The 26,686-nt window shown below is 47.9% G+C and overlaps 1 protein-coding gene across 3 annotated transcripts in view; it reads left to right on the forward strand.

The window, feature by feature from the left end:
* Window positions 1-26,686, forward strand: part of MYO1C (myosin IC) — a 61,629-nt gene that overhangs the window by 28,008 nt on the left and 6,935 nt on the right. For all 3 annotated transcript variants that reach the window (XM_066635122.1, XM_066635123.1, XM_066635121.1), the window contains exons 2-24: window positions 7,588-7,743; window positions 10,016-10,131; window positions 11,562-11,760; window positions 12,413-12,493; window positions 13,610-13,789; window positions 14,194-14,292; window positions 14,419-14,532; window positions 15,633-15,704; window positions 15,943-16,062; window positions 18,587-18,672; window positions 19,204-19,309; window positions 19,556-19,636; window positions 20,406-20,497; window positions 21,031-21,125; window positions 21,249-21,295; window positions 21,478-21,558; window positions 21,678-21,783; window positions 22,335-22,452; window positions 23,709-23,822; window positions 23,901-23,977; window positions 24,109-24,177; window positions 24,773-24,857; window positions 25,122-25,281. In XM_066635122.1, coding sequence (XP_066491219.1) covers window positions 7,618-7,743; window positions 10,016-10,131; window positions 11,562-11,760; window positions 12,413-12,493; window positions 13,610-13,789; window positions 14,194-14,292; window positions 14,419-14,532; window positions 15,633-15,704; window positions 15,943-16,062; window positions 18,587-18,672; window positions 19,204-19,309; window positions 19,556-19,636; window positions 20,406-20,497; window positions 21,031-21,125; window positions 21,249-21,295; window positions 21,478-21,558; window positions 21,678-21,783; window positions 22,335-22,452; window positions 23,709-23,822; window positions 23,901-23,977; window positions 24,109-24,177; window positions 24,773-24,857; window positions 25,122-25,281 — 2,424 coding nt within the window. In that variant the 5' untranslated portion in view covers window positions 7,588-7,617. The remainder of the gene's footprint in view (window positions 1-7,587; window positions 7,744-10,015; window positions 10,132-11,561; window positions 11,761-12,412; window positions 12,494-13,609; window positions 13,790-14,193; window positions 14,293-14,418; window positions 14,533-15,632; window positions 15,705-15,942; window positions 16,063-18,586; window positions 18,673-19,203; window positions 19,310-19,555; window positions 19,637-20,405; window positions 20,498-21,030; window positions 21,126-21,248; window positions 21,296-21,477; window positions 21,559-21,677; window positions 21,784-22,334; window positions 22,453-23,708; window positions 23,823-23,900; window positions 23,978-24,108; window positions 24,178-24,772; window positions 24,858-25,121; window positions 25,282-26,686) is intronic.

The following is a 26,686-nucleotide window of genomic DNA, read 5'->3' on the forward strand; positions in this document are numbered from 1 at the left end:
GTCTTCAACCTCTGAAACACTGGCAAGGTGTGAGACACACACACACTAGAGGGCAGGGAATTCCACAATGTGGGGGCCACCACTGAGGAGGGGTTGGTTCAAATGGCAGCAGATATGCAAGAGAAACCCCCCCCCCCATCATTGCCACTAGGATCACCAGCTCCGCCTGTTCATTTGCAGCTGAAGGAGAGAAGTTCATTTCTGCAGTGGCAAAATTGTGACGTTACCCCACTGTGTCAATGTAATGTGGTAGAGGGAGGTTTCTGATGAGTGGGTGCCCCTCCATGCTGGGGCTTTTTGTGTGGTCATTCCCCATCCTTTCTAGGCTCACACTGAAGCTGGGAAGACTGAAGTGCCCAGTGCAAGGAAGCGAGGAGAATGGAAAGCCATTGTGTGTGTGTGGGGGGGGGGGGTTGAGCTTTATTCAGAGCAGGGTTTTGCAGAGTGGTAGCCTCTGAGCAGAGTTTGAGTGGCATGAGAGCCTGCTATCCAGGTGCTTGTGGGACCCCAGAGGTGGTGGAGCCTGGCATGTGTGGCACAGTCCTCCTTAGCAGAGCAATCCCTCCCTGCTTCTCTGCTCTTGAGTGTGCTGGTGTGCAGGATCACCATTCTTCTTGCAACAGAGAGCCATTGTTGCTCTGTGGGTTCAGTTGGCTTTTGGAAAGGAGGACAAATCAGCTGAGAGCAGTGCTGAGAAATGGACAGTTTCCCTTCTCGCATCAGCAGCCTCAACTAGGCCTGCCCTCCTCCCTCTGCGGGAGTTGTCCCAGTAAGAGCCCACCTCAAAAGAGGGAGCAGCCATTTGTAGCCACAAATGCAGGAGCATGGCTGTCCAAGAGCATTCCTCCTTGGCGCTTGGAGCAGCCTTCCCCCTGCCCCACTCGCTCCTCTTTGTGCAAGACGTGTGATTCATTGTGGAGCCTGCTGGGAGGGAGTTCCATGCCTCCGGTTGGCGGGTGATGAAAGCTGATGCTTCCGCTGCCTTCTCCTCTTCCTTGTGTAGTTGGGGTTGTCAGGTATTCCCAGGAGCAGGATTCTCTCTCTCTCTCTCTCTCTCTCTCTCTCTAATTCTTACTCACACACGCCATAAATAAAGGCATTTTGACTGAAGTTTGTGCCTCTCCTGTTCAGACATTTCCAGTCTGGCACTTGAGCAGACTGGGAAAGGAATGAGGCCGGCAATTCTTGTAATCTCCAACAGAGGTGCAAAGACTCTGCAGGTGCCCTGGAAGAGAGCTGACATAGCCAGAGACTCAGCAGGTGGCTTTAGGCAAAGTTGTTCCCTGTAATCTCAGGCATCCCCATTTGGGATTTATAGAATGACTTTAAGGATTGCATCATGGTAATACCTGTGAAATTTGTTGCACACTCAGAAATGCAGTTCAAATGTTCACTAATATTAGTCTGAAGAGAAGCAACCAAAGGGAAACTGGATTAGGGCACTTGGATTTGAATCCATGGTCAGCTGTGAATGTGGTTGGCCCAATCCTATCCAACTTTCTAGCACTGATACAGCAGCAATGCAGCCCCAAAGTAAGGGAGCATTTGTTACCTTGAGGAGGTCTCCATGACTCCCCATCACTACCACAGGATTCAGCACACACCCCATTGAGATAGCTTTATCAGCACTGGAAAGTTGGATAGGATTGGGCCTTTAGACCTAGAAGATCCAAGTTCAAATCCCCACTTAGCCACAAAGCTTCGTGGGTGACCTTGGGCCAGTTGCTATCTCTCAGTTTCACCTACTTTACTGGGCTGTTTTGAGGACAAAAGGAGAAGAACCATGTGCACCATCCTGCTCTCCTTGGAGGAAGGGCAGTATAAAAATGTGATAAATACTATGTAAAGTAGTACAACAGAGTTCATGGGCAGGCTTGTAAAAGGAGGGAGTGATTCTTGTGAGAGCTCAGCAGTCCCAGACCGTTTAAGGGGCTTGAAATGGTAAAGCCCACCCCCAGAATTGAACCCCAAAACAAAGCGGTAGTCCATGTAGCCAGTAAAGGCCTGGTCTGATACAGTTCAGCCTCTTGACCCCAGACAGAACTTTGACTGTCTTCAAGGGCAGTCCCATGCAAAGTGCATTACAGTAATCTGACCTGGAGGTCACTAGAGGATGAGTGACTGAAGCTCGACCCGTCTATTCCAGGGAAGGGTTCATCTGACTTCCCAAATGACAGTAAGGGGCACTTTTAGCTGCTATTGCCTCTGCTTGAGCATCCAGAAGGAGTTGTAGATCTTGGGATACTCCTAGGCTATGAGCTTTTTGTTTCAGAGACAATGAAGCCCTGTCCAGAACAGTTTGTGTCTCTCTGCCTGGGTCATTAGGAAGTCCTCCTTGCAGCCAACACTTTTCCCTTATCTGAAATTGGCTTCAGTTTGTTCACCCTTGTCTGATCCAAAACTGCTCGCAGACACTGGTTCCAAACCTTCCCACCTCCCCAGGCTTAGATGATAGGAGTTATAGAGCAGGTGTCTGTCACTTTTTGATAGGCACCCAAGTACATATAACCTTCCCCAGAGGTTTCATACAGATGATGAAAAGCATGGAGGACGAATATACCAAAACACAACTGGTTTTTTCAGCATTATATATAGATGATTTTATGCTAAACAAGCGCATCGGTAAAGCAGCTACCACGTTTTCCAGACTCACAAAGAGAGTCTGATCCAACAAGAAGCTGACGGAACATACCAAGATCCAGGTCTACAGAGCTTGCGTCCTGAGTACACTTCTGTACTGCAGCGAGTCATGGACTCTTCGCTCACAACAGGAGAGGAAACTGAGCGCTTTCCACATGTGCTGCCTCCGACGCATCCTCGGCATCACCTGGCAGGACAAAGTTCCAAACAACACAGTCCTGGAACGTGCTGGAATCCCTAGCATGTATTCACTGCCGAAACAGAGACGCCTGCGTTGGCTCGGTCATGTCGTGAGAATGGATGATGGCTGGATCCCAAAGGATCTCCTCTATGGAGAACTCGTGCAAGGAAAGCGCCCTACAGGTAGACCACAGCTGCGATACAAGGACATCTGCAAGAGGGATCTGAAGGCCTTAGGGATGGACCTCAACAGATGGGAAACCCTGGCCTCTGAGCGGCCCACTTGGAGGCAGGCTGTGCAGCATGGCCTTTCCCAGTTTGAAGAGACACTTTGCCAGCAGTCTGAGGCAAAGAGGCAAAGAAGGAAGGCCCATAGCCAGGGAGACAGACCAGGAACAGACTGCACTTGCTCCCAGTGTGGAAGGGATTGTCACTCCCGGATTGGCCTTTTCAGCCACACTAGACGCTGTGCCAGAACCACCTTTCAGAGCGCGATACCATAGTCTTTCGAGACTGAAGGTTGCCAATATGCTTTTAAATACAGAGCAAGACTCTAGCCAAGGTCCAATAAGCATCTAAAATTAGAGCACAAAAGAGGGGAAGAAATAATGAACATTGATCGTAGCCTGGTACAAGAACTCCTACCAATAGACTTTGAAACAAAAAAAATGTCCATCGAGCAGTGTTTCTCAAACTGTGGGTCAGGACCCACTAGGTGGGTTGTGAGCCAATTTCTGGTGGGTCCCAATTCATTTCAATATTTTATTTTTAAACTATTGGACTTGATGCTACCATACATTTGACTGCATGACTGCATTTGGAGAAATGTTACAGACCTGTACTTTGAACAAGCTACTATGTATATTTTAACAATGATAGTCAATGGGACTTACTCCTGGGTAAGTGTGGGTAGGATTACAGCCTAGGATTGTTAAAAATTTTCCTGCTTGATGATGTCGCTTCCGGTCATCACTTCCGGTGGGTCCTGACAGATTTTCATTCTAAAAAGTGGGTCCCTGTGCTAAATGTGTGAGAACCACTGCCATAGAGGATGGATGAAATATAAACTTCATAAGTAATTCTCTCTTTACAATTTCTGTTCTGAAAAAAACTACTTTTCAGGGCTTCAGAGATATTTTGTTCACTTCCATTATTATTATCTTATTGTTAAAAATATTTGGATAATCTTTTTCAGCAGCAGCAACAACAAAGTGTTTTCTGTGCATATCAAAATAAATGAAAATATGCTTCCCAGCCTTGAAGGGGCTTACACCAGCCAACAGTGATTGGAAAAGACACTGTGCTGGGGTGAATAGGGTCAGTTGCTCTCTCCCTGCTAAACAGAAGCAGCACTTTGAAGGTGCCTTTCAGTCTTATGAGCAGAGCTCAAGTGTCCATCTCTCATTGCCATTTCTCATCAGTATGTACTGTCATAGGAGAGGAGAAAACACAGGTCATGGTTCAGGATGTGGACTCACCTCCCTGCATTACAATCTCTGCGCATGAACTGGAGGTTGTCCATGACTTTGTGTACCTTGACTCAACGATCTCCGACACACTTTCTCTCGATACCGAGCTAAACAAACGCATCAGTAAAGCAGCTACCACGTTTTCCAGCCTCGGAAAGAGTGTACGGTTCAACAAGAAGCTGATGGAACATACCAAGATCCAGGTCTACAGAGCTTGCGTCTTGAGTACGCTTCCATACTGCAGCAAGTCATGGACTCTTCACTCACAACAGGAGAGGAAACTGAATGCTTTCCACATGCACTGCCTCTGATGCATCCACGGCATCACCTGGCTGGACAAAGTTCCAAACAACACAGTCCTGGAACGAGCTGGAATCCCTAGCATGTATGCACTGCTGAAACAGAGACGCCTGCATTGGCTTGGTCATGTTGTGAGAATGGATGATGACTGGATCCCAAAAGATCTCCTCTATGGAGAACTCGTGCAGGGAAAGCGCCCTACAGGTAGACCACGGCTGCGATACAAGGACATCTGCAAGAGGGATCTGAAGGCCTTAGGAATGGACCTCAACAGATGGGAAACCTTGGCTCTGAGCGTCCCGCTTGGAGGCAGGCTGTGCAGCATGGCCTCTTCCAGTTTGAAGAGATACTTGCCCAACAGACTGAGGCTAAGAGGCAAAGAAGGAAGGCCCATAGCCAGGGAGACACACCAGGAACTACATTTGCTCCCAGTGTGGAAGGGATTGTCACTCCCAAATTGGCCTTTTCAGGCACACTAGACGCTGTTAAAGAACCACTTTTCAGAGCGTGATACCATAGTCTCCCGAGACTGAAGGATGCCAGTGATGAGGAGAGGAGAGTGCAATGGCAGTCCTTTTCAGGGATTCTCCAGTAATAGTGGGAAGTGAGGCCTTGTGATACTTGGGGGCAGACTGGCAATCTGTGGACCAAATCTGGTTTGCAGACAAATATCAAGAGCCTTTTAGCTTTCAACCTAGCTGCGCACAGCTGCATTGAGGAAAAGGAAGAAGCTGCCAACAGGCTGTGTTGCCTCATGTTTCCTGCAGTCTGTCTGCAGATCCCAGGAAAGGCAGCAAGCCGGTCTGGAGCTTGGAGCTTCAGCCAGCTATGATTGCACTGGTAGTGACAGCAAGCAAGCAATCAAGCAAGACAGAGGGGGGAAGTGACTTGGCTCCTCACCCGCAGACACTGTCCTCAGCTGGCCCATTGGCCAGTCTTGCTGCTGGCAGTTCAGTTTGATCCCTGCCTCTCAGCTAACATCATCCCCACTGCCAGTCCTACTGTGGCTGGCTTGGAAGGGAAAGGGAGTGTATGGAGCATGCCAGAACTGTAGGCGGGTAGTGGAACGTGGATCCTGCCCTACCACTGGAGCTCAAAGGAAGGGCTTCTCGGCCCATTTGCAGGTCACGCCAGCCAAACTGCAGTGCTGTAGATTCTTCTCTGCTTTGAATTCCGCTTCATATCTGACCAACGAGTGAAACAGTGTCTGCAGTGCCCAGTGCATGGGGAAGTTCTAGCCCTTCTTACCCAGATGTTAGCTAGTTGCTTAGGCATAGGTCTTGGGGAGAACCTGATCCTTCAAGATGAGACCGAAGTTCAGTGATGGGTTTCTGGTGGCCAGTGGTGTTGTGTCTGCATCTTTTCCTTGTTCCTTTTCTCTTTTCCCTTGTCACCTGCTCTGGGTACTAAAATGTGCTAGAGTGAAATAGCCCTTTAAAGTGGTATGTGAGTGCTGTGACTGACTCCTACTGTGAATTTTCAAGAAGATTTGTTTAGCTATTCTGCTTAGAGGACTGATCAATTGCTAGGTGGCCCTGAAATCATTTTACTGTGTACGCAATGCTCTTTGGAAGATCTTTGTGTCCTCTGAAATGTCCAGTGGCAACAGAGCAAGAAACAGATTTACAATGGCATTTTTTCCGCAGCATGCTGGGGTTTGAATGAAATGCAGCTGCCTACCACCTCCTGGAACCCCCCCCCCCCCCGCAATAACAACCATGCATTTAGGTTCTGCTGAGATCTTGCTGGGCAGTGCTTAGAGCCTTGGCAATTTCTTCCTGCTGAGCCTACAGTCTTGGCTGGCAGTGCTTTGGAGGCCAAACCATCCGGACACTGTCCTGCTGTCAGTAGCACTTGCTTTGTGTTGGCAGACTTGCCTTCCACAAGCCCGCCAACAGAGAAGACCTGCAGTTTTGCTCTTTTTCTTTCTGCAGAGAGCAAGTGGCAGGCAACACTTGCATAAGAAACTTGCCTAAGAAACACAGGTGCATCTCCCTTCTCTGGAAGGCTCCCTCTCTTCTCTGGGGAATGCACAAAGGGAGGAGATGTTCTTATTGGTGTTGAAAGTTTTCTCTAAGGGACTCTGTTCTGAACTAGGCAGACATGATTATTCCTTTCACTTCCCTGCAAGGGTGTTGGGGGACATTGTGGTGCACAGATTCCTTACTAGCTAGCCATGAATACCGAGGGCTTGTGGCAGCAGATCCAGCTGAAAAGGTCCCTCGTTCCAGTTGGTTACCACCTGCCCCAGCATGAGGTGAGCTCATGATGGAGCATATTTGTCTTGATAGCTGTGTGACTGACAAAAGGGCTAGGGGGGGGCTTGTGACTGTCTCCGGGGGGGGGCCTTGCTTGCCTCTCTAATAATGTGGGTGCAAGGCAAAGGTGGGGAAGGTGTGTATGGTTTGGATAGGGTCACAGTGGTGAAGTTCTTGATGCTTGAATGATGTATCACACTTTGGCTGCCCGTTTGATGAAGGCTCCCATAACCAGCCAGATTCATGTATGGCAGTTCTGAGAGTTGAACTATCTATCCTTAGGGTGAAATTTCACTTAAACTATATTTCCAGCTTGAACTGATCCAGTCCCGTTCGATCAGCCATGGTAAAGCTCTGGCAGTAAAGAAGACCCTCTAGTGAAAGAGCAAGAGAGAACTGAGGAGCATCATCTCAGTTCCACTCTGTGGGGTGTGCCGTTTGGGGGTGGGAGAGGGGAGATTGCAGCCTTCTTGCAAAGGCAGTGCCACAGCTTTACTGCTTTCAGAGACTTTTAAAGACCTGGCTGGTCCTAAAGGAGCCTAAAAAGAGTCAGATTCTGTGTCTTTGCAAGGATGAATGTCGCTTCACCTCCCTTGCTGATGCTGTGGGATGTTCGGCTTTGCTGTTTGGCCCAGCTGCACAGATGCCAACCATTGGGAGGTTCCCCCCCCCCCGGATCTTTCTTGCATTCTGTCTGCCAATCTCATCTCAGCTTTCCCTTCTTCTGTGCTTCCTTGCAGGCAATCGGAAGTGACGGAGTTCGGGTCGCAATGGAGAGTGCCCTAACAGCCCGGGACCGGGTGGGAGTCCAGGACTTTGTTCTGTTGGAGAACTTCACCAGCGAAGCAGCTTTTATTGAAAACCTGCGGAAGCGATTCAAGGAGAACTTGATCTATGTAAGTAACTGGGGTATGGAACGGTGCTCCTTCCTCTCCCTTTGGGGCAAACAGAGCCTCTGGGGAAACAAAGGATTGTAGATGTCACTTCTGCCTGTTCACCCAAAGCAAGAGGATTTTTCCACTAAGTTCTTCCTCTCTGTGTCAAGCGCTCCTGTTCTGGCTTGATTCCAAATGTAGGAGCAACTTCTAGGGGGTAGCTGTGTTAAGGCCAAATCTTATATTACTGAAAGTGCATGATGTGGCCCACACTGTGTTCATCTAACCAGTCCTGAGACCGTAATCAGGAGGGGGCTTTAGTGGCACCCACCCCATGAGCTATTTTTTTGAGAAAGAAATGTCCATTGGTAGGGGAGAGGTTTGCAAGTGGGATCAGAACCATAGAGGACAAAATCCTACCCCTTGCCCCCATTATCGTTTTGCCATGTTTTTCCCCTGTCCCCATCAAACTATATAACATATTACATGTTTCTGGTCTGATTTGACCCACACACACTTCATTTCAGCATTCATGGGTTAGAGTCCACGTCATCAGGTGCTTGAAGTGTGATCCTAGGAATGTAGGAGCTGCCTTCTGCTGAGTGAGACCGCTGGTCCATCTAGCTCAGTATTATCTACACTGACTGGTAACAACTCTCCAAGGTTTCACAACCAGGATTTTTCTCTGCTCTACCTGGAGTTGCAGCCAGAGAGTAAACTGGGAACTTTCTGCATGCAAAGCAGGTGCTCTTGCACTGAGCTGTGGTCCCTCTAAAGGTCTTTGGGATGGAAGAGGTGCAGTTGGTGGTGATCATGATGTCAAGGACAGTGACAATTTACAGTTTGGCCAGAACAAAGATGAACATGTTTTGTCTCACTACCTTGTTAAGTAACTTAGGGTGCAATCCTAACCAACTTTCCAGCACTGGCATACTGTGCTGTGGCATTGAGGCATGTTCTGCATCCTGCAGTTGGGGGACAGTCATGGAGGCCTCCTCAAGGTAAGGCAATGTGTGTTCCCTTACCTTGGAGTTGCATTGCCCTTAATTCAGTGCTGGAAAGTTGGTTAGGATTGCAGCCTTAGTTCAAGGCTAAGACTGTCTAAGGCTTAGACTGTATGCTGATGTGAATTATCATTGCACTTCACTTACGCATTTACCTTCACATAAGAACAGTCACTGTATGACTCGTATTCTTTGACTGTTTAATTTCTACCTTCATGTCTGTGCAGGCTCTAATAGGAAACAGTTGTTCCGGCCTCTGTACTCCTGTAACTTAGCTCAGGATAACCAGGGAAGTTGCCTCAACTGCTTTGATGGTGTTGCAAGTTGTCACTGTACTTTACATAATAATGGTTGTGGACTGCAAATGATCCATCCCAGAGCCTCTCGACTGCACCTCTTGCCATGTTCTTTTTTTTATTTTTTTATTTTGCCTTTCACTCTATCCCTACCTGTACACCTGCCTGTTGAGGATAACACTTTGTGCACCTGTTGAAGTGGCTTGTAGTCCTTGGAAACTTTGGCTGAAATAAATGTGTGGCCTTTAAGGTGCCACAAGATTCTTTGATAATATGAGAGCAGAAGGTTAAAGATGTCAGGCTCTGGCCAATCCTAGGGCACAGACTGGTGCAAATCTGAGGAGAGAAAGAGGACATTTCGGGAAGCTCAGGAAGGAATAGCATCCCGGTGCATGTTGCTTGTGCTAGAATATAACCCCTCTCTCCCCTGACGTGCCTCCTGACCTCCCCCAGTCCTCCTAGGAACGTCACCCCATGTTCATTCTTACTTTGGTGGGATCCAGGAGATCCATCAATGAGTGCCAGGGGCAGCTGGCAGCTTCTGTTGCTGGTTCCTGGGCTCTGCGCAGCAGTGCACCCTTTGCAGCATCACTGCTGCAATTGTGATAGTGGAAGGGAACTTACGTCTTCAGATGCCTTGAGTCCCCTTCACTGTTGGAGAAAGGCGGGATATACATTCTGCAAATAAATAAATAATGGACCCAGATGATTGGGCTGTCAGTTAGTGTATTTGTTATCAGCGTTTGTATTCCTCTGTCCCACCATTATGAAAATGATGGCCAAGGCAGCTGAGAACTAACAGGCCTACTGAGGCCAAATGCAGAGCCATATAATGGCTCCGAATTCTTCCGGAGGGAATTTTAATGGTGCAGTCATTGAGAAGAAGGATCTGGCTGTCTGTGTGCCCCATTTTGCTGCCTGCCTGGGCCCCAGTGCCTCCCTAGGGGGTCCTTCCCCAACCTGACTCTGTGCCTTTCTCCTCCCCCTCCCTAGACCTACATTGGCTCTGTCTTGGTCTCAGTCAATCCATACAAGGACCTGGAAATCTACAGCAAGCAGCACATGGACCGTTATCGTGGAGTTAGCTTCTACGAAGTCTCCCCTCACCTGTGAGTCACCTGCGGATAACCCAGCTGAATTTATGTGTGTGATTCCTGCTTGGCTTGTTAGGTTGAGGTCTTTTCAAAGCAGTGTCCTGCCATGTCCAAGGGTCAAACCAGGGTCATGTTGGGCTGATGTAGAGTATTTAGTTTGTGGTTTTTCATTGGCTTTATTTAAAATTATCTTTAACCGACCTTTGTCCTTGAACATTGGGGGGGGGGAGGATTAGAGGAAATCCTTAAATGAATAGTGGATTAGGACTCCAAGCTGAACAACAGAACTGCTTCCCCTTTCAGGAGGAAATGGGATGACTAACCCTAACCTCTTTAGACTATACCTTAGGATCAGTGATTGGGGCTTTGAGCCTTTCTTAGCTCAAAGTTAGTTTAGTTTAGAGACATGTCTGTTCTGTTTCTGGAAATGGCTGTTTTGAATATGTATTACTGTTCCAAGATTTTTATTTTAGGATAAGGCAAAAAAAGAAAAGAAAAAAAAACTCTCTATGTATGTGAGACACACAGAGAGAAAGAGAGAGAGAGATGGAATTTTTCCTATTCCCTTTGCCGAGCCTTTCCCATGTTGTTAAGATACCAAAAGCCTGTTGGAATATATTTGTTTGCATAGCTGGATGAACATTCCCTATTTAAAGGGAGGGGAGAAAACACAGTTGAGTCCTGAAAATTGTTTTGTGAGTAGCTAATGAGGTTTAAGACAGAGAGTTGAACAGAACCTGAACTTGAACCACAACTGCACCCCTGAACCCTGAAAGCAGCAGTTGGTTTAAAACAAGAAGTTCCGTAATCAGGCATTCAGCTTTTAGTTGCATGGTGGCATTTTTCCTGGTCTTCTGAAATGTTAAATGTTAAAAGTTATCTTTGTACTCATGTTCTAGTTACGCTACAGGCTAAAGAGTGTTGTATTGTGCTGCATGGAATGTATCGGAATGGGTTTTAAATGTCTGAAGCAGTTACCAAGCCCCGTTCCTAAAACCTAATGGTTTGGGCAGAGAGGAAGTGGGTGCTGCCTGGTTTATCATTCCAGGAACACCCCCCCCCCCAAAAGACAGTGCTTGGCTCCCTCTCTCCCTCCCCTGCCTGGTCTGTGGCAGCTTGAGAGTGGGGTGGGACCAGACGGGACTGGGATATTCAGGTTTTCCCCTGCCCTCTGGTGGGCTTTCTGGGACTCACGTTCAGGCAGAGATGTTACCCAGGAGAAGTCTTGCTTTTTTAAATGGGCAAGCAGGTTGTCGGTCCCCTTCCACTCATGGTGAATCAGACCTTCAACTTCTGGTGCTGTCCTTTGAGTTTGGAATGGAACCTCCCCAGTTTCCTCCTTCAGCAAACAGACTCGTGGAAAGTGGCCCTGCAGGCTCTTGACTCCAGGGGCTGTCTAGGAAGAAGTGCTGGTGGTGTAACACCTGTTCGTCCTTGCTCCTTAGCTACGCCATTGCCGACAACGCATATCGCTCTCTGCGCACGGAGAGGAAGGACCAGTGCATCTTGATATCTGGGGAAAGCGGGGCTGGCAAGACAGAAGCCACCAAAAAGATCCTGCAGTACTATGCCATCACATGTCCCGCCAGCGACCAGGTGGAGACGGTGAAGGACAGGCTTCTGCAGTCCAACCCGGTCCTTGAGGTAACCTGTGGCTCAGCCCAGCTTTGGAAGCTGCTCTGTAGCTTAGGAGTCTGGGCCCTCTGCCTCAGGCCAGGAGCAGTCTACTGCAATCCTGCCTTATACAGACTAACTCCATGTGCAAATGGGAGGAAAGTCAGAGCCGTCTGCAGGGCAGTGTCTGCTAGACAAACGTTGGATATTGCCTGCAAGTGAGACAAACCGTGTGCTGCAGCAGGGAAACCCACTGTGTTATCCCAGTGGTAATAACTGTGAGACCAGTTACTAAGCAGTGTGCATGCAGGACAGACTGCCCACCAGAGAGAAAAAGGCTCAGGCTACCAGTGTTGGCTGAGGAAGTGCCACAGTTCAGACTGTGTGCTTTGAAGTTCTTTTCCTCTTGCAGGATCTAAATGAAAGCTGGATCTAGTAATATCCCACTGGTGTTTAGCCTGCGGATGCAGTGCCTTCCCTGCTCCCCTCAATCCTACATTAGGCCTGACTAGCTGCATTGGGCAGATTCTGGTAGTTGGGAGAAGCACGTCTGGTAGCTGGGCAGTGATGGGGAACGGACTGGAGAGGTGCCTGACTGAGTGGCCAGTGCCAGATTCTTTTTTCCTCGTCTGGTGATGGATTGCTTTCTAATTTTCTTTTTGTTTTCCTTTTCTCTGCTCAGGCTTTTGGAAATGCCAAAACCCTGCGCAATGACAATTCGAGCCGGTTTGGAAAATACATGGATGTTCAATTTGATTACAAGGTGTGTGTCTGGGAACTGCACCTCTCACAAGAATGGAGAAGCACTCTGGGGTCTGAAAACTTTGCTGTGGGTTCTGTGTGAAGGAAGATGCTTGTGTGGCTGTGAGAGGGATGGCTTTGGTTTGTGGAGGAGGGAGAGGGTTCTAAAGGTGTTTTCCCCCCCCTTCCTCTTTAGATTTACATTGCCCTTTCCCACTCCCTCCATTTCAGGGCCAGACCACCATCTGTGGGGCCATTGGAGATAGTTGCTGCAGGCATAGGGTTGGTAGGGGATGCCCACCACTTCTTGTCCTCCCACTCACTGGGTCTAAAAAGGAGGACTGGAAAGAAATGGAGCATAAGAAGAAGTGTGGCAGAGAGGAGAGTGGTGGACACTCTAGCCTATCACTCTCTTCCCCTTTCACTCCATTCACCTTCTCATTTTGAATAGCGGAAGAGCAGCAGCTGGTACACTGCCTGGTAATGCAACAGCAGCTGGCAGGTGCCAGCAGGTTTTGGACCAGACTTGTCCAGTTTCCTACCAGAAACTTCCATCACTACTTGTTTTCAGAGCTTTTCACTTATTTCATGTGGAAAGTGAAATCTGTGTCATTGGATGAGACAATCCTGAATGTCTGTTTTGGGCAAAAAAAAAAAAAAGGCCTGATACCACTTGTAAAAGAAATGAATTGAATGAGTATTCCACTGATCCTGCTGGAGCAGCACAACCAGAGCTGAGACCCGCAAATGGGCAGGACAGGTTATAGGAATCATTTTTCAGAAGGTGGCCTATCCCTTGCAATCCTTGCACAGCATTTCCAATTTGAGCCTCACCCGTTGTGGGTGCTGAGTTGCTGCCTTCCTGGCCTTTTGGAAGTAGCCTGGGTGAGTCTGGAGCCAACCACAACAGCTGAAACTGACATCCAAGTTAATGTGGCCGCACCCCACCCTGTAGTCACACAGGCATGGAATTCGGGGATGGAAGCTGAGCATTTGGCAGTTGCATTGGTTCCTGATGTAGTCCACTGTTGCTCACAGCGCTCCCTTGGACCACTGCCCTCTGTCCGTGTTCCTACTGGTTTCCTTCTCTGCCCTGCTGTGCTTTGTGAGCAATGCCTGCTTGTTTGCTTTGATGTAGGGAGCTCCCATTGGGGGCCACATCCTGAACTACCTCCTGGAGAAGTCTCGAGTGGTGCACCAGAATCACGGAGAGCGAAATTTCCATATATTCTACCAGCTGCTGGAAGGAGGGGAGGAAGATCTGCTCAGGAGGCTGGGACTGGAGAAAAACCCCCACACTTATCACTTTCTAGTGAAGGTAAAGTGACACCAGGTGAAGGTCAAGGGAGATGACTGGCAGAGGCTCTCTGTTGTTGTCCTGCAGGGGGTGAGTGGTGTTGGATGGCAAGGGAAGCAGCCCAGCTGCTTCAGGGGCCTGAAAGGGCCTCTGTGGGTCACTCCAGGCTCTCTGCCTGGCCTTTTTAAAAGGCTGTTGTAGAGGTCTCCTTCACAAGTGAGTTCTGGGTTGCACTGGGGTAGGTGCGGATGGGGCAGTCGTCCCACTGAGTGCCCAGTGAGGCTTGACGCTGTGGGCATGGGACGCGTTCTCCAGGGGCTGAGCAGACTTGTATTTCCATGGCAAAGAGTGCGGGGGTTGCATGTGACTCGTCAGAAGTGCTTCTCACCTGTGTGTGTGTTCCCTTTCTCCAATCTTGCTTCCAGGGTCAGTGTGCGAAGGTCAGCTCCATCAACGATAAGAGTGACTGGAAGGTTGTGCGCAAGGCTCTGTCTGTCATTAACTTCAGTGATAATGAGGTGGAGGTAAGAAGCCCTGCCACTTCTCTTGGGGAATGGAAACTTCCCATCGTCCCTTCCATGCTGGGAAGCTTTGTGCTGGGGGGAGCCCAAATCTCCATCTTTATCCACACATTCTTCCCCTTGCACCAGGATCTGCTGAGCATTGTGGCGAGTGTGCTGCACTTAGGAAATGTGCAATTTGCTGCGGACGAGCAGGGTAATGCTCAAGTGACCACGGAAAACCAGATCAAGTACCTGGCCAGGGTGAGTGAAAGACGCAGCTGGGGAAAGGAAAGGTTGGTCAAGTGTTTTGGGCCCCTGTTATGGCCAAACCCCCTGATTTCTCCCAGACATTAGACAGTACCCTTGGAGCCTCCTAGGCAGCATTTTTAATGTCCTCTGCAAGGGATGGCTCTGTGTCCTGGGACCCCAAGGAGATTAACAACTTGGGGAGGTGCACTTTGTTTTCTCCCTCCCCACTTTATCCTCAATATGGCCGGCCCTGAGAGGTAGGTCAGACTGAGAGCAAACCTGATTTCTCCTCTTTCATGGCTAAGCAATGCTTCGAAGATGGTTCCAAACACTTAAAGCTTTTCATCTGTGCCACCTTTGTGCTTGTCCACATTCTGTCACAACCTGAGAGTCAACATCTCCTTCTTTTCAGGCAGAGCTGTAGGGATGGAATTGTCTTTGCGCTTAGGACTGAGTTCTTTTTTTTCTTCTCTTTAAATATGTTTTTAATTTATGATGTCATTTTGAGTTCATTTGACCTCTTTTATTCCTCCCAATAGTATTCCTCCCAATATATAAATAATAACATTTATTCTTCCCAATAATAACTATTATTATTTTTAGATTGTGAGCCCCTTGGGAACAGGACATTTCACATGTAAACAAAAGCATTGCAGACCACTCTGAGTCCAGGGGATAGAGTGGGATATACATTGAATGAATGAATAAATAAGGTTAAGGCAACTGACAATAAAATTAAAACATGTCAAATAAACTAAGGTATAATCGCAAAAGGGGAGCACACTTGCTTCATCCCCACCAGGGGATGGGAGCACAAGTCTCTTCCCCCTCCCCTTTCCTTGCCTGCACTGCATCCATCAACTCTTCACCAGTATTCGTCTCTGTCCAGACTGCCAGATTGGTGGGACCTGCCTCAATCCCTGCTTTCCCAAGTGCTGGTGGCAACAGCATTTATGGCAGGCCAAGCTAGACCCTTTGAAGGAAGGAACCATCCTTGCTTTTCTCACCTCTCCCAGCCATGGGGCAGCCTCAGGCACATTCAGAACAAAGATGAGGGCTTGAATGGAGCTAGAAATGGCTCTTGCACTAACTGTCCTGTTTTTGACTTGTAGCTCCTGGGTGTTGAAGGATCTCTGCTTCGGGAAGCTTTGACTCACAAGAAGATAATCGCCAAGGGGGAAGAGGTGAGAGAAAAGGCACCACAGTAGAGTTGGTGGCTGTGGCTGGCCTGCTGCTGGTGGACTCGGTTGCCTGGTGATGCAGCCGCAGTCGTGCTGAGGGACATTTTTTGGGTGCTTGCCACTCTCGTGGCTTGCCACTCTCTCGCATGTGTTGTAACCAGCACAACGATGTGGACGCAGCTGTAGTAGGCAGGAAGTTGTACTGGAGGAAACCAACGGTTTTATGTCCCCTTCCCTGCAGCTGATCAGCCCCCTCAATCTGGAGCAGGCAGCCTATGCACGGGACGCACTCGCCAAGGCTGTGTACGGGCGCACATTTTCCTGGCTTGTGAATAAGATTAATAAGTCACTCACATACAAGGTAAGCTCAACTCTGGCTTGTGTGGAAGCCAGTGGACCACTGTAACATTTCTTTTCACAGTGGCTGGAGGGCTGTCTGCTTGTGGGTTCGAAAACCCCTTGATAAAGTCTTCTTCTAGGAGGAGAGGCCCTCCACACATCCAGATCAGCCTGTCTTAGCTGCAGGGAGTAGCATTTTCATGGAGCTCTTAACAGGACATAAGCAAACAATTGTTTGCAACCCTTAGTCCATACTTCAGTGACTTGGATTTACACAGCACGTACCTCCAAATGAAAGCTGAACGTTCATCTCTCAAATACCTCCTCACCTTTCATTATATTAGATTATCTTTTACCGTTATGTCTGCCCCAGTTGTGTTTCAAAAAGCAATGGATGCAGGGCTGACCCAACGCTTCCCAGCATCTGAGGCAACACACCCTTTGCCCAGTGGTGCACCAGCCATCCCTTCCACCGTTCTTCTGCCTCTTCCCACTCCTTCCATTCTAGTCCACCACTCTCTTGCCTTCCATGCTTCTTCATCATCCACTTCCGCTCTTCTTTTCAAATCCAGGGAGCGGGAGGAGCAGCAGGAGAGGTGAACAGAGGACTCTCTTCTTTGCATGTAAATTGTAGACATGCTGACCCTGCATGTGTGAGGTCTTGATGGCACTCAGTGGGGCCCAGTACTATTTAGACAATCTTTTTGTTACAAGAAAGGACAATGATGCTGTCTTGGGCTGCAATCCTGTACAGTTTCTTTTTCTTTCTTTCTTTTTTGGAGAGTAAACCCTGTTGAACACAACAGACTTACTTCTAAGTAGACATGCATAGGATTGTGTTCTTGGGCCATTTAGAAAAATAGAGCCAAGCATGAATTCTGTATCTTCAATTCCAAATCTGTTATTGATGTTCCTGGTCTAAGCAAATCATCTGACAGAGAGAATGCAATTCTTCAAGCACTTAAATCAGGGGATGTTTCACAGCTTGATTCTTCTGTTAGGGCTGCTTAGGTGCTGTGGTAAATTCCCACTGAATTTAGCCACTGTTTTGGCACCCTTGTGTGAACTGCTGCAGGCAGCATGCAAATGGACCAAACGCATCTGAGGAGACAAAATAACTTTTGATTTGATGACGGTCCTTGCACAATTTGATTGCTCTTTCCCTCACAACTGTCTTCTGTTATTTCTCATCAGTCTCACATTTTTCCTGATGTGACAGAGAAGCTTGTTGCTCACCCTCCATGTACCCTCAACTCTGCTGAAAGGATTAATGTGCAAATCAAGCAAGAAGCTCTGTTTAAGCCAAGCGAGAGCATTATTTTTAGGTGTGCAGAAGTTTCACACTCACCTGTATGGCTGGCATTTTGTGTGCCTGACTGACTGTTCATTGGCCATGACTTTGCATTTTGGGGCTGAGAAAGGATCTGTCCTCCGGCAGGAGCACACGTGCAGTGTTGGGCATTGCTGCTGTTAGCTGGTGGCCCCACCATTCAGTACTGGAAAGAAACTCACTATAATAATACTGATGGATTTGCTATCTCCCTCGCCAAAAATCCTCACACCATCAAGGATGCTTGTAGATGACATTTTTAATCTCAGTTGGACAAGCTGCCAGTTGTTAATGCTGTGGCTGAAAGCGACAGTGTTTCTTCTTCTGGGAAAAGTGTGATCCTGCCCAGGGTTTTACAGGTCTGCCTTTTATCCCCTCTGTGTCACTCTGTTCAAAACTCTTGGTATGTCAAGGTTGCATTTTATGGGGAAACCTCTTTCCTTTCATCTTCTAGATGTCCTTCATGAAGCCTCATTTCAATTACAATTCCGTTCTAATGAAGTTCTGAGATTTATTACAGCATGCAGCTCCATATCTCTATCCCTTGGAACGAATGGCTAGCTAAACATTTTATACAGATGTTTAAACATGCGCAACATGCTAACTGATCTCTTTTGATTCCCTAGCAGAAATGGGAAAACTTCTTTCTTGTCTGCTGCAGGATAGTCTGAATGTTTGAGGTCACAGAGAGGGCATGTCCTGCAGTGTGAAACTGCTCACATTTATCCCTGTGAGCAACTGCACTATGACTGCCTCCTGGCAGAAGTAAGGCAGTCTGGCCCACCAGATTAGACAGGGGTATCCAGTGATGTGTCTTTGTTCCTACTGAGGTGTTATCTGGTGTGCTCCCTGGGGCATTTGGTGGGCCACTGTGAGATACAGGAAGCTGGACTAGATGGGCCTATGGCACGATCCAGTGGGGCTGTTCTTATGTTCTTGTGTTATGTTCACTTGTTTGCTAAGACACTAGGGCTGGAGACTATTTTGCACCCAGACCTCTAGAATGTCTAGTGTAAGGAAGATATCTCCTCCTAGAGATGGACAGAAGGAGAGGCTATCCCAGTGAGCAGACTGCCCTCCACCCCCCTGGAAGAGCAAATCAGCAACCAATGCCTGCCTCTCTCCCTGGCAGGGAGAGGCACAGGAGCTTGCGTGGCAAGATGTTGGGCGGCCCTGAGCTCTTCTTTCCTTGGTCATTTTCTGCCTGTTCTTTCAGGAAACTGAGTGTTTGGGCTGGAGAAGAAGCTCCACTGTACTTGGACTCCTAGACATCTATGGGTTTGAGGTTTTCCAGCATAACAGGTGGGTTTCCCCAGTGCCCCTGGTCTCATAGCAGCAGTATGCCCTTTTATACCATTTGGGGCTTGGTACCCTTCCAAGCTGAAGGTCTGTGGCTTTCCGAGGCAAGGGATTGCCTGAAGCCACTCTTTTAGCTCTGCTCACCCAAGCCTCAGTTATGGCTGCAGAGCACATGTCACAGGTGGCACACGGAATTGTGGACCACTGCCTGCATGAAAAGCATTGTCCCCTGGGGCTTTGCTTGTGGGTATTGTGCTCTGAGTTCGTCACCTCTCGGTCCATAGCTCAGTGGAAGAATCCATGCCCCCCATGAAGAATGTCTCAGGTTCAGTCCCTGGTAGCATCTCCAGGTGGGTTGGGAAAGATCCCGTCTGAACTCCGGGAAACTACTGCCAACCTGTGAATGTGATACTGACTTAGGTTGCCCAGGGGCCTGACTCTGCCTCCTCCATTCATAGAAGTTCCTTCTAAGCTTCCTCTTGGCTGACAGCATTGCCTTTGCCTCATAGGAATGACTCTCTTGCTTCTTTGCAGCTTTGAGCAGTTTTGCATCAATTACTGCAATGAGAAACTGCAGCAGCTCTTCATAGAACTGACTCTGAAATCCGAGCAAGAGGAGTATGAAGCCGAAGGCATTGCGGTAAGTGCTGGTCTTGGGTCCTATTCCTTCCTCCCAGGGTTGCCAGGCTAGCAGCAAGTGGCTCGGGTGAATGACTCAGTCGAAGAGTACTTTGGCAGCAGATGCTGGCTTGGTTCTGCCCTCTGCTCCACATTTGTGGAAGGGCCTTCGTAGGAAATCTGATGCTATCTGTGTGCAACCTGCCTTGAGTGGCATCTGCTATCTTACTTAGAATATGTTTCCTTGTCTCCCTTTGTGAAATGGCAGTGGGAGCCGGTTCAGTATTTTAATAACAAAATCATCTGTGACCTGGTGGAAGAGAAATTCAAAGGCATCATTTCAATCCTGGTAAGTCACCAAGAATGAGTTGAGGGCCAGGGAGGGTATGGAATACTTAGGACATTTTGCCAATAGGCAGAAATCTGTGGAGGGGCTGTCTTGTAGCTGTACAAGAACACTTGTCCAATCAGACTGGCTGCTCAGCTCAGGCCAAGTTCAGCAGGGGGATGGGGTTGTGGTGCAGTGGTTGAGTTCCTGCTTTGCCTCAGCAGCATCCCCAGGTAGATCTGGAGAAACACCCACATCTGAAACTCAAGGGCTGCTGCCAGTCAGAGTCGGCAGTGCTGACCCAGATAGTCCAACGAATTGGGTTTCCCAGAAAGCAACTCATTTGTTTCCAGTGGATAGTACCTGCAGGGCATTTGCAAATGATGCCCAAAAATGGCTAGCCTTCTCCCGTGGCCCTTGTTTTGGGGAATCTTTGAGGGGCAACGTACAGGCATCCCCAAAGAGCACCAGTGAGACTCTGCCTCCTTTTGTTGGCCTTCACAGGGTCCAAGTTACAGAGAACAAGCCCACATGACAGCCCAAGTCTGATTAAGTCACTCTTCCTGTGTGACAGCCCAAGCCCAATTCAGTAGCTCACTGGACAGGCTTACAGCAGCAGCTACAGTTCCCCCCCCCCCTTCTAGGCTCATTTAACCCTAGAGGAAGCCAGGATGACTGTCCCTTGCAAAACTTCCCTCAATTGTCATACGTGCTTTGGATGGGAGGAGTGTTGGTGAGGCCTTTCCTATTGGCCACTGGGTCCCTCCACGTTCTGATTCTCTCTCTGCAGGATGAGGAATGCCTGAGACCTGGCGATGCCACAGACTTGACGTTCTTGGAGAAGCTGGAGGAGACAATCAAGACTCATCCCCACTTCCTCACGTAAGTTTTTAGGAATGGCTTCTGCATCTCAGAGCAGGGAAGGGCTACTCAGTCAGAACAGAAGGGAAGATTGCCTTCTATGGGCCAAACATGCAGGCTCAGTTTCTCAATGCATGTGACATTCCTTCTTCGTCCTCTCTTTCTCAATGGAGGTTACAAAGTATAGAAATCCCTCCTGTTATGGGGACCAGAATGGCACTTTTTGCAAAAAAGCCCAGCAGCTGCCACCGCGTCCTGGTTGTAGTCAGCCATGTAAAAACACTTTCTGCTGGGCCTGCTTTTTGATCGTCCTTGCATTGTCACAGTTAGCTTTGGTGTGTCTGCAGTGCAAGGAGGTCCCCCAGCTCGTGCAGCAGAGCCTGCCTGGGAGATTTCTGTGACTGAGTCACGCTTGCTGTGGCTCTTGGTTTCCTTCTCAGCTACTCTGGTGAGAGCCCTGCCAAATTTAATCCTGCCTGCCATCTTCTGTCCCTCGCTCCAGTGCTGTCAGCAGGCCCAACCCAGCCTGCTGCAGTGACTTGCTTTCTCCACAGGCACAAGCTGGCAGATGCAAAGACTCGGAAGTCCTTGGGGAGGGAAGAATTCCGTCTCCTGCACTATGCTGGGGAGGTCACCTACAGCGTCACAGGTAAACATTATCCTCTAGTCAGCAGTGTATTGGCCAACTGTGCCGCCAAACACCCCCCCCACCAGTATGTTGAGCAAGTTCTCTGGCTTTGTTTGCATTGTTGATTCCTGTTTTCCTCCCAAGGTTTCTTGGATAAGAACAATGACCTTCTGTTTCGGAACCTCAAAGAGGTGAGTGCCAGGTGGGAAATAATGGCAGAGGCAGAAGGTAGAGTCTCCTTTCCTGTCCCTGGTAGGCAAAATGTGTGAATGACTCTTTGAGTTTCCTAGTATTAAAAATACATCCAAGGGCTTGTGTGGTCAAGCAGATCTGGGGTCTATCTTTTGTAATTCCTTTTGCTGCCTTTTTTCAGACCATGTGCAATTCAGAAAATCCCATTGTCAACCAGTGCTTTGATAGGACAGAGCTGACGGACAAAAAGAGACCTGAAACAGTAAGAGCCACTGGATTTGGTTACTGTGGGCTGTGTAGTCTTTCAATATGACGGTTTTGGGCAAGAATGTGGCTTCCAAGTCTCTGGCTCATCCCATCTTTTCCCCTCCTTTCCTGCAGGCAGTGACCCAGTTTAAGAACAGCCTCTCCAAGCTGATGGAGATTCTGATGTCCAAGGAGCCATCCTACATTCGCTGCATTAAACCCAATGATGCCAAACAGGCTGGTATGTCCATACTTGTGGATTTTGTCTCTTTCTTCTGTCATGTCCTCAGCTGCATTCTTGCATCTGAATGTGTTAGTGGGAAATGTTCTAGGTGGATTTCTGTATCTTTCCTGGGCCTCAAGAAACTTGATGTTTGGTTATCAGAAGGGATTCTGAACCTTATACCATGACTTTCTGCTGCTTGTTTTGATGCTTGTCTGGATTCTAACCCAGGAATTGGGAGAGCTCTCTTGTTTGTAGCTATAGGCTTATAACCACAAAACACCTAATTAATAAACACTGAAGTGTGCTTGAAATTAGGGTTTTCATTGACCCAGCCACCTTTAGAGGAAAAGATGGTTGGTTGGTCTGCCATTAGTATTAGGGTGAGTTTCTTGGCCCTAATTTGGGAGGGGCGGGGCAGCAGTGGAGTGAGAGAGTTGCTGACCAAAGTGGAAGAGTCGCTTTTTGGCACCAAGGCGGAATCCGATGTTGTCTGCCACCTGAGAGCCCTAAAGTTGCAGAGTGAGATTTGGTCCTCATGTGGGTCACTCTCCCTTTGTTCATTCCAGGCCGTTTTGATGAGGTTTTAATCCGGCATCAAGTGAAATATTTGGGTTTGATGGAGAATCTGAGAGTGCGTAGGGCTGGTTTTGCTTACCGGCGGAAATATGAAGTCTTCCTCCAAAGGTAGGATCTTGGTGGACACATGATTGCTACGCTGTGCTCTACAGTGGATGGGTATTTTCAGCAGGGGACGTTAGAAGGAGCAGGGGGTTCCTGAGCAGGGTGAACTGGAGAGTGGTTGGTCTGCAGCTGCATTCAGTCTCATTGGTTGGCTCCCCCAAACCTTGGCTGCTCTCTCTCTTTTCTCCCCGTCACTCTCCTGTTTCCAGTGTCTGCTTGTTGTAAACTTAGGGGGATTTGGGGTGCTCAGAGTTCTTGGTTCTTGAACCCTAAAGCCCTCAAGTCCCCCCTGTCCAGTAGTACTGCCACCACCCTGTACGTGCCAGTGCCTCAGTCCAGGGACACTGAGACCCTCTAGGCTTAATTCTATCCCTTGCAGGCACTGAGCGCTTTCTCCAATTAAAGCTTCAGTCCTCAAGTTACTAGACCTCAATGAGCACTTGGTAGCTTGCTGAACGGCTAGGCAGAATTCTGAACCTTTCTCCCCAACAGGCAATGAAACAACTTAGTAAAAGAGAGTTTAGTTTATTAAGTACATAAGGTTACATAAAGTTACAGTAAGGCAGCAAATGCTAGAGGCATAAACATCTAGGAAACGTATCAGCAATAAAATAATAAAGCTAGCTGGCTATCTCTGTTAGTCCCTATCTCTCACCTGAGTCAGCTTCTCTTGTAGATCTTTTAGCTCCAGACTACCTGGGAGGCCAGGTGCCCATGTTAGACAATGGAGCTCCAAGTGTGTAGGATGTTGCCCCCAAACTCTGTCCAAGAAGGAACACGCACACACCTTGGGACACTCATTGTTATACCTCTTATGCTAATAGTGCTGAGGTGACTTCATACTTATTTAGACTGTCCAATCAGAAACTTTTGAGGACAGAACCTTCTCGAATTTGGCCTGGTTACTAGCCCTCCTAGTTCTTACCCTTCCCAACTGGAGATCCATAGCTGCATTCCATTCCGCTTGATCAGGCACCTCTCAGTCTACTGAGGTGTTAAACATTCCAAGGGGTTGTAATTCTTGTTTGTTTACTCACATTCTTGCATCTGGGAACTGCTAGCCACTTCTCCGTAACTGACTTAGTTTGGTTCAGGCTTCCACTGCCAACCTAGGCCTAAAATGTACATATTCATGACACTGCTGTGGTAGCTAGACAGTGGCGAATTGTGTTAGGATGCTGCAGAAACACCCGATTCATAGAACATCCAGCTCTGCCTTTTACAGAGTTGCTCCTTCTGGCTTTCCTTTTTCACACCAGGTACAAATCCCTGTGTCCTGAAACGTGGCCCACCTGGGATGGAAGGCCCCATGACGGTGTGGCTGTTCTCTTGAAACACCTCGGATACAAGCAGGAGGAGTACAAGATGGGCAGGTAGGTACCAGTGGAGAGCTTCCCTCTAAACCAGGAGGGGGTGCTCTTCTGTGTCTCATGGATGAATTCTTTTTCCAGGACAAAAATATTTATTCGCTTCCCCAAAACTCTCTTTGCAACTGAAGATGCCCTGGAAATCCGGAAGCAGAGCCTGGGTGAGTGAATGAGGTGTCCCATCCCGTCCCGTCCCCAACAAGGCATGTTTAAGTTTGCAAGATTATACTCAACTCTGGGGTGCATTGTACTTATTGGTAACCCTGCAGCTTATGTTTTTTTTCTGCTTTAGCTACAAAGATCCAGGCAGTCTGGAGAGGCTTCTATCGGCGAAAGAAATTCCAACAGATGAAGCATTCAGGTAGAAAGGAAAATTAATTTGGGGGTTTCCTAGGAAGATAGTCGGTGTTTGTGTTGCATTTATCAGTCTCATCCTCATCTGTGACATAATCAGTGTAAACTGGCCAATCAGCCATGAGCAAGAATGATTTTAAAAAAAGTTAAATAAAATTACTAAAACTGAATAGCAGGATCCTTAAAAACTTATGTGCCTTCAGATGCTGTCAAATTCTTGAGGTTACCAGTGAATTTTGGCTTTTTAAATTTCTAAAGGTCGGCAAAGGTGATGTGGGCAAATGGTGGGTTCATCATTCATGCCCTAGGGGGGCATTCCATAATGATGGAGCCAGCACAGAACAGGCCGTGTAGGCTCTACATTCCCACCCCCTGCATCTTTCTCACAGATGGAACAGGGTCTTATCAATGTTAAATGCTTTTGGGGCTTATATTGGCTCTGTGCCCAACAAAGAGAAAAAAGTTAACTGAAATCTGTTTTGGCAAGATGGACAAGGGAGAATGGCAGCTGCCCTCAGTCAAGACTCACCCCAAAATGCCCAGAGAAGGCATTTGGAGGCACTTAAAGCAAAACGTAATTTTTCTCTCTTCATTATCTCCAGCTATCACTATCCAGTCTTGGTGGCGCGGGACACTGGGACGGCGCAAGGCTGCCAAGAGGAAATGGGCAGTGGACACCATCCGGAAGTACGTAGAAGCCATTTACATTGCTCTTGGGGGTGACCTTGGCAACCCGTCTCGCACAGACACCCTAACAAGAGAAGGGAGCTGTGGGCTTGATGCACAGGCAGCTTTTCCAGCTGGGGCCACTGCTTAGTTATCTTGCAAGTTTTGGCCTTCAGACGTGCTTTGCAGAGGCTGTGACCCTCTCCCAGATTTGGCAGTAACTGCAGAGAGAACAGCCTTTGTCTCTTTTGACCAGGCTCCCTGCTCTTCTGCCCCTTTCTTCAGATTCATCAAGGGTTTCATTTTCCGTAACTATCCCCGCTGCCCTGAGAATGAATACTTTCTTGACTACATCCGCTACTCCTTCCTAATGAACCTGAAGCGCAACTTGCCAAAGAACGTTCTGGACAAATCCTGGCCAACACCCCCACCATCACTGCGAGAGGTAGGGTGGGCCAAGGGTGGGGCACTGTTTCTGTGGGTGCTGGGAACAGAACAGAGCCTCATCCAAGGCACTTTCCTTACTTTTAGGTCTGTTGCCAATTAATCATGTTAAATTGTAGTCGATTAATCAATTTAATCCTTTTCTTTAATGTGCCTACACATGTTTATAGGGTCAACACAGTTATTCTGCAGCAAGAAACATATTTTCTTTAGCTGAGGCATGTGGGTGTCATAAGAGGCATCCTCTTAGGAGAGAGATTCTTTCTTACGTGAGAGATTTCAAAAGTGCAGGCATACAAAAAGAGAAAAAGCAATTCAGCATTATTTGAAACAGCTTTATCTGTAGGAAGAAACTCTCTACTCACAGAGAGCCATTTAGCCTAATGTCAAGGCTAACAGATTTGCCACACTTCAATATTTGAAATTACATTATACTCATGATACTGCAAAAAACCCTTCAGATGGAGGTGGGGGGTGTCATGAATATGTACATGTTTGGCCTAGGTGGGCAGTAGAAGCCTGAACCAAACTAAGTTAGTAACAGAGAAGTTGCTAGCAGTTCCTAGCTGCAAGAATGTGAGTAAATCAACAAAAAGATTGTTGTCTCTCCTTTGCTGGCCAGAAAGGACAGGCAACAAGAATTACAACCCATTGGAATGTTAGCACCTTAGTAGACAGAGAGGCACCTGATCAAGTGTGATGGAGTGCAGCTGTGGCTCTCCGGTTGGGAGGGGTAAAGAACTATGAGGGGCTACCAACCAGACCAACTTTAACCCTAAGTTTGCGACGGGGGGATCTAATCTGCAATGACAAATCTTTGGGAGAGAATTGACATCCAAGTTCTCTTTTAGAATGCATGAAGAGTATATTTCTCAAAGGAATGCCTTTATCATGACGTTGTGTCAATATCAGTGCAATTAACTCCATGTTTTTTCTCTGCTCAAGTGCTAAAAAGCATAATGGAATGTTCCACTTTCACTACCCTCCATTTCTAATTTGCTTTTTGTCTTCACATATTCAGATCTTTACAACTTGTTTGTCTTTTCTTAACTGAAAAGTATTTGCAAATTAACCTATAATTTTTTTTTAATGGGCTAAGTTTAACCAAAAATTACTAAATGTCCATGTCATCTTGGTGAATTCTCTAGTTTGAAGGGACCATGTTTAGTGACAGTCTGGAATGGGTCCAGCCAGGATGGTGAGGGAGCTAGAGATAATGTCCTATTTGGACAGAGAGAAGGAGTTCCATGTTTAGTTTGGAGAAGAGATGGTACATGCTAACTGTCTATACATATCTGAGGGGCTGTCCTGTGGAAGGGGGAGCAGATTTCTTCTCAGTTGCTTTGGAGGTTAGGATCAGGACAGATGGGTTTCATTACAACAAAGGAGCTTTCAATTAAATATTA

Source organism: Tiliqua scincoides, chromosome 8 (assembly GCF_035046505.1).
Source record: "Tiliqua scincoides isolate rTilSci1 chromosome 8, rTilSci1.hap2, whole genome shotgun sequence".
In the NCBI taxonomy this organism is placed as follows: domain Eukaryota; kingdom Metazoa; phylum Chordata; class Lepidosauria; order Squamata; family Scincidae; genus Tiliqua; species Tiliqua scincoides.